The sequence below is a fragment of the Chrysochloris asiatica genome, unplaced genomic scaffold (genome assembly GCF_000296735.1).
Source record: "Chrysochloris asiatica unplaced genomic scaffold, ChrAsi1.0 scaffold00035, whole genome shotgun sequence".
NCBI lineage: Eukaryota > Metazoa > Chordata > Mammalia > Afrosoricida > Chrysochloridae > Chrysochloris > Chrysochloris asiatica.
In genome coordinates, this window is record NW_006408553.1 from 4,026,955 (window position 1) to 4,046,881 (window position 19,927).

General features: G+C 37.5%; 1 protein-coding gene across 1 annotated transcript in view; it reads right to left on the minus strand.

Moving 5' to 3' along the window:
- PSD3 (pleckstrin and Sec7 domain containing 3) overlaps positions 1–19,927 on the minus strand; it is a 375,019-nt gene that overhangs the window by 309,672 nt on the left and 45,420 nt on the right. The window contains exon 6 of the mRNA XM_006859907.1: positions 11,927–12,016. Coding sequence (XP_006859969.1) covers positions 11,927–12,016 — 90 coding nt within the window. The remainder of the gene's footprint in view (positions 1–11,926; positions 12,017–19,927) is intronic.

Here is a 19,927-nt window from a genome sequence, read left to right on the forward strand (position 1 = left end):
TTTTTTTTTTGTTTTTGGTTAGAAATCTGTTTGTACCCTTTCAGCAGCATCTGCTCTGTCAAGCCGTTCTAACAGACTTCTTTTTGATACAGATGATAAAACACACACACACACACACACACACACACGAAGAAGATTTGTGGATCTTCAGCTACTTCAATGCCTTATCCTCATTATCGTCGTCATTTTTCATTCAAGGTCTACACCACACCAAAGACAGCATCATTATTCTCCCCATCATGACTACGTGACTGGAAGCAATAGCACGCCTACAGGCAGACCTTTGGAGGATAGCAGGTGCTGAGACCTACCAGATGCCTTTTCATAACTCAGGTTGATTTATTATACTGGAAAAACAACAACAACAAAGGCAACATTCCACGTCTTAAGCCTGAGTCTTGAAAATTTTTCGTGTATGAAGCTTACTAACTTTGCTTCTCTACTAGAAGACCTTCTTGCTTAAACCAATGACCATTGAAGCCCCTTCCCCCAGCTGCTGCCAGCTCTCCATGATCTTCTCCCACAGAGAGCTCACCTACTCTATCTAGGCAACAGTGGATGCTCTTTTGAGAGCTACTCTTAACCACCACCCAGAAGTTCCTATTTTCAACTGCATACTCCAAATATAACTCAGATGAAGTATTTTTGAGAATTTACTTCGGGCTTTTCATTTATAAAAGGTTCAGGCTTTTTTTAGATTGAGGTCTGCTTCTTCCCCTCACACAGCTCTTTGAGAGCAATCCTTTGAGACTGCTGCCATTATCAAAAGAAGTCTTCTTAGATTTAAATCTGAATATCCACTAGTCTTACTACTAGGCATGTACCTCCTTGTCTAAACTAATAATGTGTGAATTAACGCTCAGAGTTTAAATGAATAAAAATAAAGAATGTTAGGAACAACTCACAGCACTTAGATTGAAATGAGCCTTAAAGATCACCTATACAGTTTTTCCTACTATTTGCCATGGCACATTTTACATAAGGAACTTTGAACAAAACAAAAGCAGAACAAGCAGTCAGGTCCAGGTGGGAAGTAGTAACAGGGGAGCGGTGGGGGCCACACATTGAAGGTTTGATGAGCCAGAGTCAAACACCTACAGACACAGCCCCAAATCTTACTTAATAAAAGAAGAAACAAGACACCAAGAAGAGAAATGTCCACCTGAGGCGTATCACTAGTCATGAGTAACACCAAGATAGGCTTTGTTTGTTGCTAAGTGCCGCTGAGTTGGTTCTGACTCATAGGGACCCTGTCTAGGATTTCCGAGGAGTGGCTGATGAATTTGAACCACCGATCTTGCGAGTTTAGAGATATGAATTCCAGAACCCATTTAAAAAACCAGGGCAGTGTACAAAGGAAAGACGCTAGAACCCTTGAAGGAACTCTCGTTACTATTGTTATGTGCCGTGGAGTCGGTTCCGACTCATAGCAACCCTGTACAAGACTTTCTGAGGCTGTAAATCTTCATGGGAGCAGAAAGCCTCATCTTTCTCCTGCAGAATAGCTGGTAGTTTCAAACTGCTGACCATGTGGTTCATAGCCCGATTCGTAACCACTACGCTACCAGAGTAGGAAGGAACTCTAGATGGTCACAATGTTAGCCACTCAACAAACATAACTTAATCTTCATAATCTCTCTTGGAGGAAGACGATACTTTTATCCCACACTATACCAGCTGTTCTGTGGAAGAAAATGAGACTTTTACTTCCATAAAGATTTGCAGCCTCGGAAACCCTGTGCAGGGTCACTATGAGCTGGAACCGATTCCACAGTACTTAACAACAACAACAAATCCATTACAAAACTGAAAAGCTAAAGTTGCCCACTCAGAGTAAGATATTGGGATTCCTTTCCTGGCCTGTCTAACACTCTCCATTTCAAAATAGGACAGCCTTCTATGACATTCAGGCTAACAGATTTAAAAAAAAAAAAAAAAAATTAACTGAAAAAAAGTATTTTTTGTTGTGGAATCAAAATAGACCTACAATAAACTTATTCCATGACTTTTACAAAAAAGTTAATACTCACTAAGCTCTAAGGGCTCTTTAAATTATACCAAAAAAATATAAAACTCTGTAATGGAAGAATCAAGGCTTTCCTTGTTTCAAGTACTAAACACCATCCTGACTCTTAGGAAAGTTGGCTGTTATTTCCTTAAATATTCCTCAATGAGAAATAAAAGAACAGTCAAGATACATTGATAGGTAAGCTAAGCTTGCTTGGTTAGAAAGACTACCTGGGGATCTAAGGTTTGGAAGGTAAAATTAGATAATGGCATGTACTGATACAATCTTCAAGGCTTGTGATGGCACTGTAAGGGAAGGGAAAAGAGAACAAAAGTGGGGGGCTGAAAAAGACAGAGAGAAAAGGAACAAGATCTCATGTTGCTTAAGGCTAGTCTTTTAGTACAGATACAAAAAAAAGTAGGGCATCTTTCCGTGTTAAATTTCCAATCTCATACCTGGCTGAAAGAATCAAATTAGAGGGGCACATGGGACCTTGACAGTAAGCTGGGTTGTCACTGCTGCTGCTGCGGTGTGCCAGAGTCAATTCCAACTCATAGAGACCCTGTATAGTGTTTTCGAGGCTGTAAATCTTTATGGGAGCAGAAAGCCTCAGGATTCTCCTGCAGAGCACACTGCTGACCTCGCGGTTAGCAGCCTAACATGGAACTCACTACACCACCATAGCTCTCTCTCTATTACAAGAATCCTTGTGTTCTGACTGGTATTCTGTTTAAATGGCGTTTTTCTTGCTTGTTTTTTTTTGTTGTTGTTTTTTTTTCTTTCTGCTTGAACCTAGAAAACACTGTCCACCACTAAACTTTAATGGAGAATGCAGTGGGGCTCCATACGATAAACAATGGACTGAGAACCACAAGGTTGGTGGTTCAAGTCCACCAGCTGTTCCCCTAGAGGAAGATGAGGCTTTCTGCTCCTGCAAAGATTTAAAGCCTCAGGAACCCTATACAGGATCACTATGAGTCGAAACTGACTCAAAGGTACTTAACAACAATAACAAAACAAACTTTAAAAAGAGTGATTAATTTTGTTTGTTTGTTTATCCTTACATACAGCTGTAACTGATTACATGGCCTAATGGTTCAGCTTGCATTGCATAATTTTATATTTCCTAATTACATTTCTCCTTGTTAGACAAGATGCATTAATCTTTATTTAAAATTTCTTTTCCTTTGTTGTCTTTTTGAGTCTACAGTTTAAGGGCTAACCCTCCCAGCTAATTTCTCAATCATTCCACAAATTACTTTTCCTTAAGATTACCAAATGAGAACACTCCACTTAAAATATATAAAGTTTTCTGTCAACTGGATGTATGCAGGTAACCTACGTACATACAAAGGTATTCAAAATGTTCAGGGGAAACATGGAGTTAAAAGATGATGACAATTTCCACAAACTAACTGAAGAATAAAAGAAAACTTGTATCCTTGGAAACTTCTTCTAAAAGAATCTTACCTAAATTCTGTCTTTGTAGAAAACAAACAAACTTGAGTAAAAAACTTTTGAGTGGGATTCTAACCAATAGAAGGAAGAGTGGTAAGACTGTGTCTCCTGTAATTTGGGCATATTACCAACTAGGACCAGTTCCTGGGAAAGGACTTCCTGCTTGGTAGAGTGCAGAGTCAGAAGAAAAGAGGACGTCCTTCAAAGAGATGGATACAGTGGCTACAACAATTGGCTCAAACTTAGCAAAGATCGTGAGGATGGCACAGGATCTGACGGTGTTTCCTTCTGTAGTTCATGAGGTTGCTGTCAGAGCCAATTCAATGGCACCTAACCACCACCACCTCCGTCACTAGAAAGGAAGCCCTGGGGCACCATGGTTAAGAGCTTGACCGGTAACTAAAAGGCTAACAGTATGAACCCACTAGTGGTTCCGTGGGAGAAAGATCTACAACCTGCTCCAGTAAATACAGCCTAGGAAACGCTATAAAAAAGTTCTGCTCTGCCATATAGGGTCACTGTAAATGGAAATTAACTCAACAGCGTACAACCAACTGAAGGTGTACTATGATCATGAGGCGCTTCATGTCCATGGTTGTGGTTAAGTGCCAGCGAGTCGATTCTGACCCATAGCGACCCTGTATAGGGTTTCCGAGGAGCAGCTGATGAGCTTGAACCGCTGATCTTGCAGTCAAACAGCTTTGCAGTCTGGCGCATTAACCCATGGCACCACACCAGGACTCTCAGATTTTGTGAAATAAAATACTATGTGATTTGGACATTGTGAGAATGCTATATCATACTCTTGTCCTGTTCTTCCTTTAAAACATATGGAACAAGCTTAGAGATCCTCAACATACTGAGAGGAATTTGCTCTTGTGTTTGGTTGCTAATCTGTGCCATTAGTAATTTCTCCATATCTGATGCAGGTCCCTCTCGCATTTTTGTTACTCTTGTAGCTTTCAGCGGTGCCAAGCCTCTAACAATTTGGAGAAATGTTTAGTTGTTTTAGAGGAACTTCATGATTGATTAGGTTGTCATATCTATGTTACCAGCAAGAGCATTCACTGATTTCCCCCTTCAAGTTGTTTAATATCTTGTATTTCACATCCAGATTGATACTTCTCTTTTTCTCTGGCTGTTGCTATCACTGGCATTGGCTTTTCTACACTGGGAGACATGATGCACTTCCAGATAATATTTTTAAAGAAAATTAATGCTCTAACTCTTGAGACATCTGATATAAGACAGAATGCTATTGCTTAAGAGCCAAAGCATACAGTGGTATACAATAAAGGTTTTAGATACAATGTACAGTGAGCATATACATAAGGCAATAGCATAGACATTTATTATGACAAGATATGTGCATTATAGGTTGTATATGTATTGTATGATACACTTGGCAGTATAATTGCTCTATATACAAGAGACAAGAGATACATGTGTTATATGCAGGAATCTGTTAATAGTCACTACTTCCCGTTTCCCAATTGGGATTTCTGAATTCTATTACAACCTAGTGAAACCATGGATATCCAGATCGCATTTTGTGAAATAGGATGTTACGTGATTTGGACATTGTGCAAACATCATATGCAGTTGGATGATGCTGGGATAGATGTGATGTAGCTTGGGACTGTAATTTAATTCACTCTGTTATTTATCATTCCACAAATGAAATGAAACAGATAAATCTTGCAAGGCCAGGCATGCTGATTTTACAACTTGTTGTTTAAGTGCCACTCCACCTGCACCCCACCACCCAGTTCCACCATTTACTACAAACTTGAAAGTAACAAAAGCTTCTGTACTTTCCTTAAGCCGTCTCAAGCCAATTTGAAAGTTAAAAAAAAATCATAAGCAAAAGAGAGAGAATCGATTTCTACCAAGAAATTAAAGTTCGGAAGAATACTATTAAAGCCAAACATCAAACCAGCAAGAGCCTGAAAAGGTGGCACATAATTGATTGTCCCAAGCAAGATTTATTTAAACCTACCATTTTAATCATTTCTAGTGACAATTCTTTGTAAGGAAGGAAGCCCAGGTGGTTCACGGGGTTAAAAGTGCTGGGTTAACTGAAAGGTCTGCAGTTTGAACCCATCATGCGCTCCACAGGAGAAACACTAAGCCTTCTGCTTCCATAAAGATTTACAAGTCTCAGAAACCCCTCACAGCATTCTGACTCTCCTATAGGGTCATAGGAGCTGTAATCAACTCAATGACAGTGGGTAGTTACATTTTGAAACACTACAAATTATGTTCAGCATTTTTTTTTTTTTTTTTTTTTTTTTTTTTTTAGTTCTAGTCAAATTATTTTGAAAGGCGTCTGAGTTTTCTTGTGATGTTCTGTCTCTCTTGTCTATCAATAAGATGACATAAAAATGCTTAATTCAATGTAGAAATCGTTTCAGCTAATTCCTTCTGTTCCATTATGTTGCTGTTAGATGCAGTCAACTCAGTTTTAACTCAGTGACTCTTTTCCACTCGTTTCATATATATCATAGAAAGAAACACTGCCCAGTCCTGTGCATTGGTATGTCTGAGCCCACAGCCACTGTGTGAATCTGTCTTGCTGAGGGTCTTCAACTGTTGCTCAAGTAAATAAAGGAGAGTTTTAACTGCGGCTAGAATAAAAATCCTGAGGTCACTATTTAGCATCAAATGATAGATGACAATAAGACAGTTGGGCTAGAAAACAATCTTCCATGTTTCTTGGTCAAAGTCCTCAATTGGGATATCTCAAGATAAAATTATTGTCCAACTAATAATTGACCTTCTATTGTCCATTAAAGGAGTTCTAGTAGTATAGTGGTTACAAGTCGGACTGCTGCTAACCTCAAAGTCAGCAGTTTGAAACTACCAGAGATTTCTCAGGAGCAAGAGGCTTTCTGCTCCAGTAAAGATTTACAGCCTCGGAAACCCCATACAGGGTGGCTATGAGTCGGAACCAACTTCACTGCACACAACCACCATCACTATCTATTAGTATTGATTTAGAGTGTCTCAGCAATATTTTTAAACTATTAAAAGCCAAAGCTGAACCTCCTCCACCCCTTCTTTTCCACCTTGTCCCCATTGATATGTAAAGCCAAATCACATCTAGCTGTTGGGATGGACAGGTACTGAAGAGTCATGAAACATGCCAAGTGATTTGGCATATTTTGTTGAATGAATTACTGTCTTGATTTGAGGGAGTGCTACAGAGAAGCACAAATGAGAAACATGAATGTTTATGAGTAGGGAAGAAGAAGGGAGATAAATACCTAAATAAAATGTAAAAATAAGTCTATAGAAATTACAAATACTTCACAGACCAGACTTATACTTCAAAGAATCTACATAATATTCTATTACTAGTCTTTCACATTCAACTAATAATTGACCTTCTGTTGTGTATTAGTATTCATGTAGTGTCTTAGGAGTCTTGGTGTGGCGTAAGAGGAGATTGTGTTAGAAAACTTGGCAATCTACTGAAGAATTAGCCACTGAAAACCCTGTAAAGCACAGTTTTACTCTCACACGCCTCGGTCACCATGAGTCAGAATCACCTCAATGGTAATGTGTACTACTTTATTCTACTTTAAGGAGCTCTGTGGGTGCTGTAGAATAAACACTGGACTGCTAAGTGAGAAGTCAACAGTTCAAACATAGCAACTGCTCCAAGGGAGAAAGATGAGGCTTTCTGCTCCTGTAAAGACCTGCTGCTGAGGAAACTCTTTACAGGGGTGATATGAGTTGGAATCAAATTGGTGGCAGTGGATTTATTCTACTTTTATAATAGGTACGTAATATAATAACATACAAGGGGCTTCAAAATGATCATGGGAAAATGAAATTAAAACATAATGGAAATTCCTCAGTGCAAACCCTCTTCCAAGACTAAAACTCAACGGGAATACACTCTCTTGATTGTATTCATCACCCATAAGGAGAAGTGAGGGAAAAACAACAATGAAGAGGTGAGCTAAGCCCTACAATGTTCAATAGACTCCTGTGAACCCGGGTGGAGACCTGGTCGGCCAGCAGTGTGGCAAGACCTGGGGACTCATGGGCCCAGAGTCAGCGATACAGCCACAGAGGACTAGGGTGGAGAATGAAGCGTCCAGCTGATAAGACAAGAGAGGATGTGCACAAGAACACCCACACTTGCAGATAATACCCACTTGACCTGGCTTCAAAGACTGGATGATCAGAGCTCAAATAGAAGAAGAAAGAAGAGGGGAAAAAAAAGAGTACAATTTGATGAACTTGACCTACACCTATGGATGCAGTAGCTCAAAAGAGAGAACAAATTTTTACAGCAAGGATCATTCCCACCCCTTCCATACACAGAGTAGACAGGGATGGGCAACTTGGACATTGGCTACCCAAAATGGGTGGGCGGGGGGTCGGTAGGGTGGGGGGCTACAAAGGCAAGAAGTGACTGGCTTACAAGCTTTCAAGAGGGAACCTAGATCCAGAGGGCCTGGAAGAAGGTAGAATCTCCATTGAGTAGTATCCAATCTGTCTAGGCAGGGCTGATGAAATGAAATGCATCTATATCTCTTGTGATACAACAGTGAATAATTGTTATCAGGACATACTGTGAGGGTTGGAAATGTAAAAGAAGACATTTTATAGCAAGGAGGGGAGTGATTAACTTTCCAGTCTAGGAGTGGAGGTCCCTAGGATCATCAATGGAGAAGAGCGGAGAGCGGGACCCTACCCAGAGAAGCAGTGATGCCTGAGATGGAGGCAGAGACGATGATGTGGAGAGATGGAGCAGCTGGGGGCTTGAAATCCAGAGAGGGAGAGTGACTGTGTGCTAAAGACCTGGGGAGTACGGGGGGCAGGATTGCAGGGTATACCCTTTGGTTGGTTGATGATGCATGGAGGTGATTGTAACCATGGCAATGAGACGATATACAATAGAATGAATGTAAAATTAATGTTCTCCCATGTAAACTATCACATAACTCACACACACAAAAAAAAAACATTAAAAAAGGAAATTTTCCATTTACTTTTTGAAGCCCCTCTGAAGCCTCTCACGTACTCTAAGCAACTTGTGAGGTTAAAAAATCTTAATTTACAACTAAGCACAAATATCTGTTTAGGTCAATTGATGAAATAATAAAAATTGAAGTGCAATTGTAAATTATAAAAATGGCTCAATGTAGCGTCTATTTTTTAATATAGTGATTACATGGTTAAACTGCTAATCTCAAGGTCAGTTCGAAACTATCAGCCTTTCCACAGGAGAAAGATGAGGCTTTCTGCTCTCGGAAAGATTTACAGGAGTCCTGGTGTGGCGCTGTAAGATAATGTGCTAGACTGAAAGATCAGTTTGAGCTGTGAGGTTGGCAGTTCAAACCTACCATCTGCTCCTCAGAAACTCTATATAAAGCCACTATGAGTTGGAACCAACTGAAAGGTACTTACCAACAACAATAACAACAACAAAAATTTACAGCCTCAGCATATTACCACCATCATCAAGGTCAATTTGGAAGCAAAACAACTCAATTTTTTAATAAAATGCGTAAAATAAATTTCTCATTTATCATGCATTAAATAAAGTATGTTTAGGTTTATATTTTCTTAACTAGTTCTGTTGAGTACAAGCAGAATTTAGTTTGTACTTTTATCTTAATTTGGAATAGCCATTCATTCTGAGGGACAAAGAACCCTCCCTCTTTCATATTATTTGTGATTTCTGAGGGCAGGTGTTCTAATGCATCAGACTGCAAAGTCATTTGAACTACAAGGTCGGTGGTTCAAGCTCACCAGCTGCTCCTTGGAAACCCTATACAGGGTTGCTATCTACAGGTCGGAATCAGCTGAACGGCACTTCATAACATGAACAAATTTTAATTACTATTCTCCTAATAATTTATCTCACCTTGGAACCCAGAGACAGCTATCATTGGAAAAAGCAAGCAATGAAGCAAACAAGCAAGAAAAACACAAAGAAAAATGGAAAGAAAGGAAAAGAGGAAACAAAGAAAAGGAACAGTCACATAAAACAATGAAATAGAAAGAAAAAAAAATTAACAGTAAGTTTAGAGTAACATTGTTCTTTTTTGAAATCTAAAGTAAAGTCCAGATTCCTAATGAAGTAGAATATTGGGTAAGAAGCTGAGTTTTGTTATGAGGTGGTGGTGGTGGTGGTTATGTGCCGTGGAGTCGGTTCAGACTTACAGTGACCCAGCATAGGGTTTCCAAGGCTGCAAATCTTTACAGGAGCAGAAAGCCTCATCTTTCTCCTATGGAATGGCTGGTAGTTTTGAATTGCTGACCTTGAGGTTAGCAGTCTGATTTGTAACCACTAAGCTATCAGAGCTCCTTTTTGTTATGAGAGAGAATCAATATTTTACTTGACAATTTGCATGCAAAACTCCACAGTCATTTTCAGTGTCATTTCACTGTCATTTTTGCATAGTAAATAAAGAACAGCATAAACACATATTTTACCCCTGGGGTTTGTAAACAAGACCTCAACTGCACAAATGCAACAAATCATCCAGCAGACTCTTGGTATATATAGTGTATCAAAGGAGAATGCTTGTTTCCCGAAGGCGAATGGTAATCAATGGACTGTAGTACATTAACTACACTTAAAGTTTTGGACATTTCCATCACACACACTCTGAATCTGCCTAGTAATTTATACACAGTCATGTCAGTTACCATAATAAGCCTACCATTAAAATCCAAAAGCTTCACTTTGACAACTTCCCTGTCAATTTTCACTTTTCACACAACTTGATAAAATCCTCACAAATCCTCTCTTGAAAATTCATTATTATCCATGCTAGTAATAATGCAGCACTAAACAACAAAAACAATACTACAATGAAAAAAGATTTGTTAACACACATCTTATGTATTGCTGTGGTTGTTGTTATGTGCTGTCAAGTCGGTTCGGACTCATAGCAACCCTAGGTAGGGGTTCGAACTGATGTTGTGCTCCAGCACATTATCCTGCAGGGCCACACTCAGATTCCATCTTCCGTATAGCTTCGATTAAATTTACAGGAAACATCTATCATGTCACAATTCTGCACCTTCTATTTCCTATACCCATTTACAATTGTCTTCATAGATAGCAGCGTCAGCACTATGAAGAAACAAATTGAAAAAATACCTGCCTCCTTGCTGTTATTGTTATTCAGTCCTTCTGAGTTAGTTCCAACTCAGAGCAACCGTGTATAATGTTTCCAAGAAGGTGCTGGTGGGTTTGAACTGCCAACTTTGTGGTTAGGAGTCCAGTGTTTATCCTACAATGATACACCAGGACTCCTTCCTTATTAACAGCATGAAACTACTTTTCTTCCAACATTTTTCAGAATTTATAATTTTTAATAAGCTGAACTGAAGTAAGATTTAGAACCTGATCGTTTCATATTTTTATACATTCTTTCATTTTTTGTCACATATATGTTTTTCAAAATCTGGAAGAAATGCATTCTACATACCTGAAAAATTACACAAAGCATAATAAAGAATTAATCTTTCAACTGGCACATTACCATATTATAGTATGACTTGAATTTCTTAGCAAGTTTACTCTAACAAACTGATTCCAAATGTGATCTATGTGAGCACTAAGCTTCAAAAGGAAGTCCAGAATCAAATAGAAATTTGTAAAGCTCATTTTCAAGATACATTTTACTCTCAACTTCTGGAACATTTAATTTACATCCATTGCCAATAATAATTATTTTGCATTTGATCAAATATATATCTTATTTATGATATATATGTATATATACACACACACACATACACAAGGAGTCCTGGTGTGGTGCTGTGGGTTAATGTGCCAGACTGCAAAGCCATTTGAACTGCAAGGTTGGTGGTTCAAGCTCACCAGCTGCTCCTTGGAAATCCTATACAGGGTTGCTATGGGTCAGAACCAACTCAATGGCACTTAACAACAACAACATTATATATATATATATATACACACACACACATTGTTGTCTCCTTGAAAACAATAGAAGAATAGGAAAGAGTAGGCTGATTGTTACCAATAATAATGTTGGAGTGCAACTAATTGATGCAGTTTTCAATTTCTCACATTTAATTTAATCTATTTCCAGAATCAACCTAAGTACCACTGTGAGAAGGGACTAAACAGAGTCACAACTGTTTCCAATACAATTTGCAAAGGCTCTTTTGTTTCTACAGTGAACGTGCATTTATGACTGTTCCCAAGTTCTGAGAGTCAGCTTGCAAATAAAAGCTCAACAACACTGCTTCACCAATTTGCCTCACAGACTACACCAAATCTACTTAGTATCTCAGTATTAGTTATTAAGATGGAGACTTTTTAGGAATTGTTAGTTTATAGGCATTCTGAAGTCTCAAGAATCAAGGATGAATAGAAATACCAGCAATAAAATGAAAATAAAACAAAAAAAGCAAAAAATACAAATAAAAGCATGTTTTAAAACCCAGTATTTCAAACTGTACCTTCAGTAGGTCCTTGGAGAAATCACCATCTTCATTTACTCCTTGCAGATTTGCAATGAACTCTTGGCACGTCATCTTCTTTCCAATATTCTGTAATAAAGCAAAGAACACATCATGGTGACATTTACCGGGCTAAGATTAATTCTAAAACATGCAATTAGACAAAAAAAGAATTAATTGGTTTTTGAAGACATGAGTACAAAGACACACACATACATACATACATACAAGTAAAATACAATTTAATATGCATAAAAAATTAAATAGCTATGCTTTTTTTTTTTTAAATAGCTATGCTTTTAAAGCTACCATTAAATATAATTTCAAGATTATGCCAAGAACTTATTTTAGCCTAAAAATATTTGGAAAAAACTATGATACATTTATGTCAATAATACATAATGACATTTTTATTTTACTGAAAAGCAGGATAAAAATGACATTTCTGAGCTGACATCGGCTGGGTATTTGTATTTCCTACATATTGTCAAAGGAGCTCTGGTAGCACAGTGGTTATGAATCTGGCTGCTAATCTAAAGGTCAGGAGTTCAAAACTACCGGCCGTTCCACAGGAAAAAGATGAGGCTTTCTGCTCCCGTAAAGATTTACAGCCACAGAAACCCTGTACATGGTCACTATGAGTCGGACCCAACTCCACATCACATTACCACCCCCACCACATATTGTCAAGACCTGTGAAGAATCTGAGATTTGACCCTACTTTCAAGCTAGCAGGTTAGTCTGCCATGATTTCATAGATGCTGGCAGGGGACAAAAGCTACAGGGTGAGAGACACAGGAATTTATTACTTACAAGAACAGTACAGGAATACCTTGACGATATTGTGGGTTTGGTTCCAGACCATCGGAATAAAGCAATTACAGCAATAAAAGCAAGTCACACATATTTTTTGGTTTCCCAGTGCATATAAAAACTGTCTACACTATACTGTAGTTCTAATGAATGCGCAACAGCATTATGAAAATGGCACCAATACACTTGTTCAACACAGTTGCCACAAAGGTTCTATTTATAAAAGCTACATATTTGTGAAGTGTAATGAAATGAAATGGAATAAAGCAAAGTATGTGTGGTGGTGGTGGTGGCTGTATGCTGTGGAGTCGGTTCTAACTTATAGCGACCCCTGTGTAGGGTTTTCCAAAGCAGTCAATGTTTATGGGAGCAGAAAGCCTCATCTTGCTCCCATGGAATGGATGGTAGATTTCAACTGCTGACCCGGCAGTTAGCAGCCCAGTTTGTAAAGTTTGTAAATCACTGTGTTCCCAGGGCTTCTTAGAAGCCATAATGTCAGGATATTCTTGTGCTACTTCTCTGAGCTTCATTTTCCCAAACATGAACTCGAATAGGACCAGATGACACCATATACACAGTGGATCATGCTGGAGAGTAACCCTAACCTTCAGGCACCTGAATGTTTTACAATGAAGAGTAAAGCATAACTAATCAGCATTTGCAATAGAAGAAAATTTTACCACTATCTTCTAAGGCTAAGAGTAAACCTGTCCATTGCTCTATAGTCCACTTTACAAATACTCTTGAAAAGACAGTTCAGAACAAATGTTTCTGCTCACAAAAATATTATGTAAAATAGGGGAAAGTCCCATGTAAAATTGGTTCTCCCAACAAGTTCCCATAGATGATTAGGGGATAATAAAGTTTAATCAAAGAAAATCACACTGATAAACTTTCTATACTTAGAAAATCTGAAGTACAAAAAGACAAGACATGCCAGTGTGATCATGAAAACAAAGTTCCTAGGAGATCAACAAATACAACCACTTGTCTCATAGTGGCAACAGCAAAGGACTCAAACGTAGTAACAATTTTGAAGACGGTAAAGGACCGGGCAGTATTTTGCTGTTGTGCACAAGGTTACAATACTTCAGAACCAACTCAAAGACATCTAACAGCAAAAATAATAATCGACAAATTATGAGTATTATTTGTTCCTCAGCTTACTACTGAGAATCTGAATTAAAACATATAGAAGAGCAAATACTATAAAAAAAAAAAAAAAATCTAGAGATGAAAGAGTTAATTTCTGTAAACATCTTTATAATCCCTAAATTAAAAACTGGAAAAACAGGATGACAATGCATTTAGGGGAATTTCTGCAGTGTAACAAATACACATACATGTATATTATGTTGCTGTTGTTTTTAAGTGCCGTCGAATCTGTTCTGACTTATAGCAACCCTGTATAGGGTTACAGAGGAGCAGCTTGTGAATTTGAACCACCGACCTTGAAATTCAAGCTGACCTTGCAGTTCAGTGCATTATCCCACAGCACCATACCAGGACTTTAAATGCATATAAGGGAGCTTCAAAAAGTTCATGGAAAAAGTCTACTCTCTTGCAACTGATTTCTTCCACTAAATTTTTGAAGCTTCCTCATACACACACATATTCAAGAAAAAGAGAAGTACAAAATTTTATCCATATTATGTTTCTGTTCAACTCTAGATCAAGGCCAAGTATGACACATTAAAGGGAAAATTAAGTCAGAAAAGGCATACAGACTGCACCTTCTAGACCACCTTCAATTGACTAGAAGCTGTCAGTTGTGAAGGATTCTGGGACTCAATCTGAACACCAAGAGAAATCTGTCACAAGTACAGGAGAGGGATGTAGAACAGGCACAAATGACACATGCAGGTCAGCTCTGTCAAACTGTAATCCAAATTAATACAAAGTGCACAAACATTAATGTCCTCTATACAAATGTTAAGTGCTGTTGAGTTGGTTAAGACTCATAGTGATCCTGTACAGAGTTTCCAAGGAGTGGGTGGTGAGTTTGAACCACTAACCTTGTGGCTTACAGTCAAGTGTACTTATTGTGGCTTACAGTCAACTATACTTATCCTATAGTGCCACAGCAGTCTTATAAATAAAATGTCCACTTTCCAACGTTTTTCTGTTTCCCATAAAGATGAAAAAGAGTCAGGTAGACTAACATTATCATAAACAAAAAGAACAGTAGGCAGGTTTACTACCTTTTTCTATACCACATAAACATACAGACATACCTCCTCAGCTGAAATATACAGTGTATCCTCAAACAAATCTGCCTAGGAACATGCACCTTAAATCATTTTCCACGTCACCTTTCACAGATGCCCCTCTCTGTATGAAATGAAACAATCTGTGCCACCCATACTATATCCAAATAACTCTACTGAAAGTGTTCAATAGTTTTTGTTAAAAGCTGGTGCCTCGTCCATCTGCAAATTTATAAAAGAATAGTCAGACTTTGTAAGAAGAACAGAAAGAGTGATTTAGCTGAATGTTTTGACAATGAGAACAGATTTTGCCAATTTACTGATATGGTGAAGATTTTCCCTTACTTGGATAAATTAAACATGCAGTTCCAAAGTTATGATAAAATTTTACTTAGAGTACATAAAAATAGTTTAACTAAAAATACAGTTTTCTGGGTTAAATGATAATATTTCAATTTCTTAAGCCCTTTCAATGATACCAGGGTCAATAAGGTACTTCAGGAAGAAAAATATAATCAATAGTCATTTTAATATGATTTACGAAGCACTTTGGGGTATTTTCTGAGGATTTGAGGAAACAGATGAATAATGACTAGATAACAGATTCTTTTCTGAATCAAGTGGTTTCCAATTCTTTTATTTTAACTTAATTAAAGGAGGATATAAACTGAATCATCAAAAGAAAACTAACAATATTTTGATACATCATAACTGTTGTGTTCAATTGTGTGTGTTATTCATAATTGTTAGGTATATATAATTTTAGATAAAAATTTTAATATTTAATATCTTATACTAAAGAAAAATTTTACTTCATGTAATTTCTGTAAAAACAAATTATTTTATAATTAAACTATTAAAAAAGACACTATAAATACAAAGAGAACTAGAAATGGCATATAATTTTTCTCAGAATGTACTGATTAAAAAAAATATGATGATGGAGGAATGTTCGTTCAGGGTTTTTTTTTTAAATATTAATTTTTTATGGAAACATGATTTACTTACTGTACCATTCACGCTTTTGAAATGTACAATTCAGTGATAATGACAAAGTTGTGCAACCATCACTATTTAATTTCAGAACATCTTCAACAATTCCCTCAAAAAACCCCTTATGCACTAACAGTCACTCCGAAAACGTTCCTCCAATCCTAATAAGCAGCCCTCGGCAAACTACTAATCTAATCTGCATTTACAGTATGGATCTGCCTATTCAGAACATTTTGCATAAATGGGATCATGTTTCTTCCTTCCTTCCTCCCTTCCTTCCTTCCTTTCTTTTAAATGAAAACTGAACATTTTAAATAATATAACATGGTAACTCTGGGAATCAGATTAATCACATCCCTGATGCCTGAGCTGTCTGCTATTACTGTTTTGTTTAATAACTTTTCCTGGACTAAACTATGGGAAAGTCTATATTCTTTGTTTTGTTGTAGCCACTGATGCTTACATTCAGTTACCTTGGTTTCCAGCTAATGACTTCTTGGGCATATGCAAAGTCTTGAACATCTATGCTCCTTCTTCTAGAGTAACAGAAATAGTTTAAACTTTACCCTAAGCCTACTATGAATGTTTCATTTCCCAATTTTTTCCTTTTAAGACTTTTGGTAAGCCTCTTGTTTGTAACAACTATTATTGTTGCATCAGACATATGTGATATTATTGTTGGTGAGAATTTTCCCAACTTCCTGAACAAAAGTTCAGTTGAACTAAATCTGAGCCAGGTAAAATAAAGATAAGAGTTGGAATTGAGAGATTTAAAGGCACCGCAAGGATGACAAACAAAACTACTCTGGAAATGAGATGTGGTAGGAGCTCTCAACCTGCTTTCTCCAGTGACTGTTATGTGAAAGGTCCCATGTTTTTATAGGTGTACAGTTGCAAGGCTGTTGGTTTTCTAGGTTACTTTAGAGCTGGGGAGAGGTGGGTGGCAATGTTGTTATTGTTGTTAAGTGTTGTTAAATCAGTTCCAACCCACAGTGACCCTGGTATAGGGTTTCTGAGGAGTGTGTGGCGAGCTTGAACCATTGACCTTTTGACTCAAACTGACTTTGCAGTCCAGTGCATTAACCCACACAAGGACTGCAATAGGACATGTTAAAATGTCACAAAGTTTATTCTGACTGAGATTCAACCATTTGTGTTGAATACCCATACTTCCGAAAGTTATACAAGCCTTTGAGATTAATGTCCAGAGTTCTTTGGAAGTTGATTTTAAGTATTTTTGTCAGTATTCTCATTCTCTTTGTTTTTTTTTTTTAGGAGTGGGTTTTCTGAGGTGCTTACTTTGTCATTTCCCCTCATGATGGTATTTAGAGTCCAATAAGTAAAACAAAAAAAAAAACATTTTTTAAATGTCAATAGTTAATGTCAATGCCAAAAAATTACTTTTTTTTCAATATTTTAAACTTCAAATAAAAAAATCAGATGTCAACTTTAAACTGAAAGAAGAAACTTTTTTTTTAAAAAAAAAAAAAAAGGTTTTTTTAGGGATTCAAGAATAATAAATCCAATGAAGACAACTAAGTCAAACACTTTTATATTATAATGTGTAGTTTAAACTTACGTTATTTAAGTAACAACTGCCAGGCATTATAACTCTCTAAAACAACACTAAGATACAAAAGATATTTTAGTTTATTAAATCATATTTCATTCTAAATTCACACTTAATTTCTTATCTAGCATTCTCTTTCGTATATTTTCATGGCAACAGTACTATTACTGTTGATTCATATGGACTTTGAATAGAAACTGGGTTGGGGAGAGGTGTCTAACCAACCAAGAAAGGTCAATACAATTGTTTTGTTCTTATACCATAAGGAAGCATACAGCAAGTATCCAATACACTGTGCCTCTACCTACTGTGTGACCAAGTGTAGGAAAAAAAGACAACCAAGATACTTAATTTTCTATGGCTTAAAGTTGCTACTGGTGTGGTGCTGTAGGATAAGCAGTTGACTGCAAGGCCAATTTGAACGACAATGTCAACAAAACTCACCAGCCTCTCCTCAGACACCCTATACTGGGTGACTATGAGTACGACCTGACTCGACAGCACTTAGCAGCAACAACAAAGGTATTACAACTTCTAGATTACTTGACTGTAGTTAAGGTTGTTTATATCTGCCACTTTCTACTTTTCAATGAAAAAGTTGTAGAGAGCTTCATTGTAATTCTTCTAGGGAAGTGGTGGAGGTGGTTATAAGCCATAGAATCATAGCAACCCTACATAGGGTTTCCAAGGCTGTAAATCGTTCCCGGAGCAGAAAGTCTCATCTTTCTCTCATGGAACCACTGGTAGTTTCGAATGCTGACACTGAGGTTAGCAGCCTGACTTAAAATCACTGTGTTACCAGAGCTCCTTTTTATGCAAGACAGAGAAGTAAAAAGAAAGGTTAAAAAAGACAAACCACTATACTATCAGAGATCCTGCTTATGTAAGATGTTGTTGTCGTTAAGTGCCATCGAGGCAATTCCGACCCATAGTGACCCTGTACAGGGTTTCCGAGGCTGTAAATCTTTCCGGGAGCAGAAAAGCCTCACCTTTCTCCCGCGGAGCAGCTGGTAGTTTCGAACTGCTGACCTTGCGGTTTGCAGCCCGATTCGTAACCACTACGCTACCAGAGCTCCTTGTTTATGTAAGGTAGAGAAGTAAAATTAAAAAGACAAACCACACAATCAAAAAAGGAGCAAAGAACTTACATACACATTTCATCCAATAAGAATTACAAATGGCCACAAACATAAAAAGATGCTCAGCATCATCAGTCACTGTTGTTAGGTGCCATCAAGTTGGTACCAACTCACAGCGACTCTATGCACAACAGAACAAAACACTGCCCAGTCTTGCTCAAATCTCACAATAGGCTTACACTTAAACCCACTGATGCTGAATGATTTCTTTTGAAATCAAACATCCTTTGATTGCTTGACTGGTGCTTCCACGAGTGTTTGTGCTTTATCTGAGCATAATAAAGTTTTTACAAATTCAATTATTTTCTCCATATATACAGATGCTGTTTATTGAATCAGTGGTAAGGATTTCTGTTTTCTCTACATTGTGGTGAAACTCATACCAAAGCCTGTGGTCTTTGATCTTTATCAGTAAATATTTTTAAGTCCTCTTCACTTCCAGCAAGGAAGGATGTATCATCTGCATATCACAGATTGTTAATGAGTCTTCCTTGAATCCTGATGCTACATTTTTCTTCATATAATCCAGCTCCTCGGATTATTTGCTCAGCGTATAGACTGAATAAGTATGGTGAAAGAATACAACCCTGGCACACATCTTTCCTAATTTTAACACCATTTGTTCTATTTGAACAGCTGCCTGTTGGTCTACGTACAGGTTCCTCATGAGCGCAATTAAGTGTTTAGGAATACTCATACTTTACAATGTTGTCAATAGCTTGTCATGATCCACACAGCCAAAAGCCTTTGTATAGTCAATAATGCACAGGTAAACAACGTTCTGATATTCTCTGCTTTCAGCCAAGATCTATCTGAAGTCAGCAATGATATCCCTTGTTCCACATCCTCTTCTGAATCAGGCTTTAAACTCTGGTAGTTGTCTGTAAATGTATGGTTGCAGCAATTTTGGGGTATCTTTAGCAGTATTTTACTTGTATGCAATATTAATGATATTGTCCAATGATTTCCACATTCCATTGGGTCACATATCTTTAGAATGGGCACAAATACAGATCTCTACCAGTCAGTTGGCCAGATAGTTATCTTACAAATTTCTTGGAATAGATGAGTGGGTGCCTCCAGTGCTGCATCCTTTTGTAGGAAGATTTCAATTTCTATTCCATCAATACCCAGTGCCTTGTGTTCTTTGCCAATGCCTTCAGGGCATTTTGGGCTTCTTCCTTTAGTATCATTGCTACCTCTTGAAATGGTTGAACATCAACCAACACTTTTTGACCCAGTGACTTTGCATAGACCTTCCATCTTTTTTTTTTTTTTT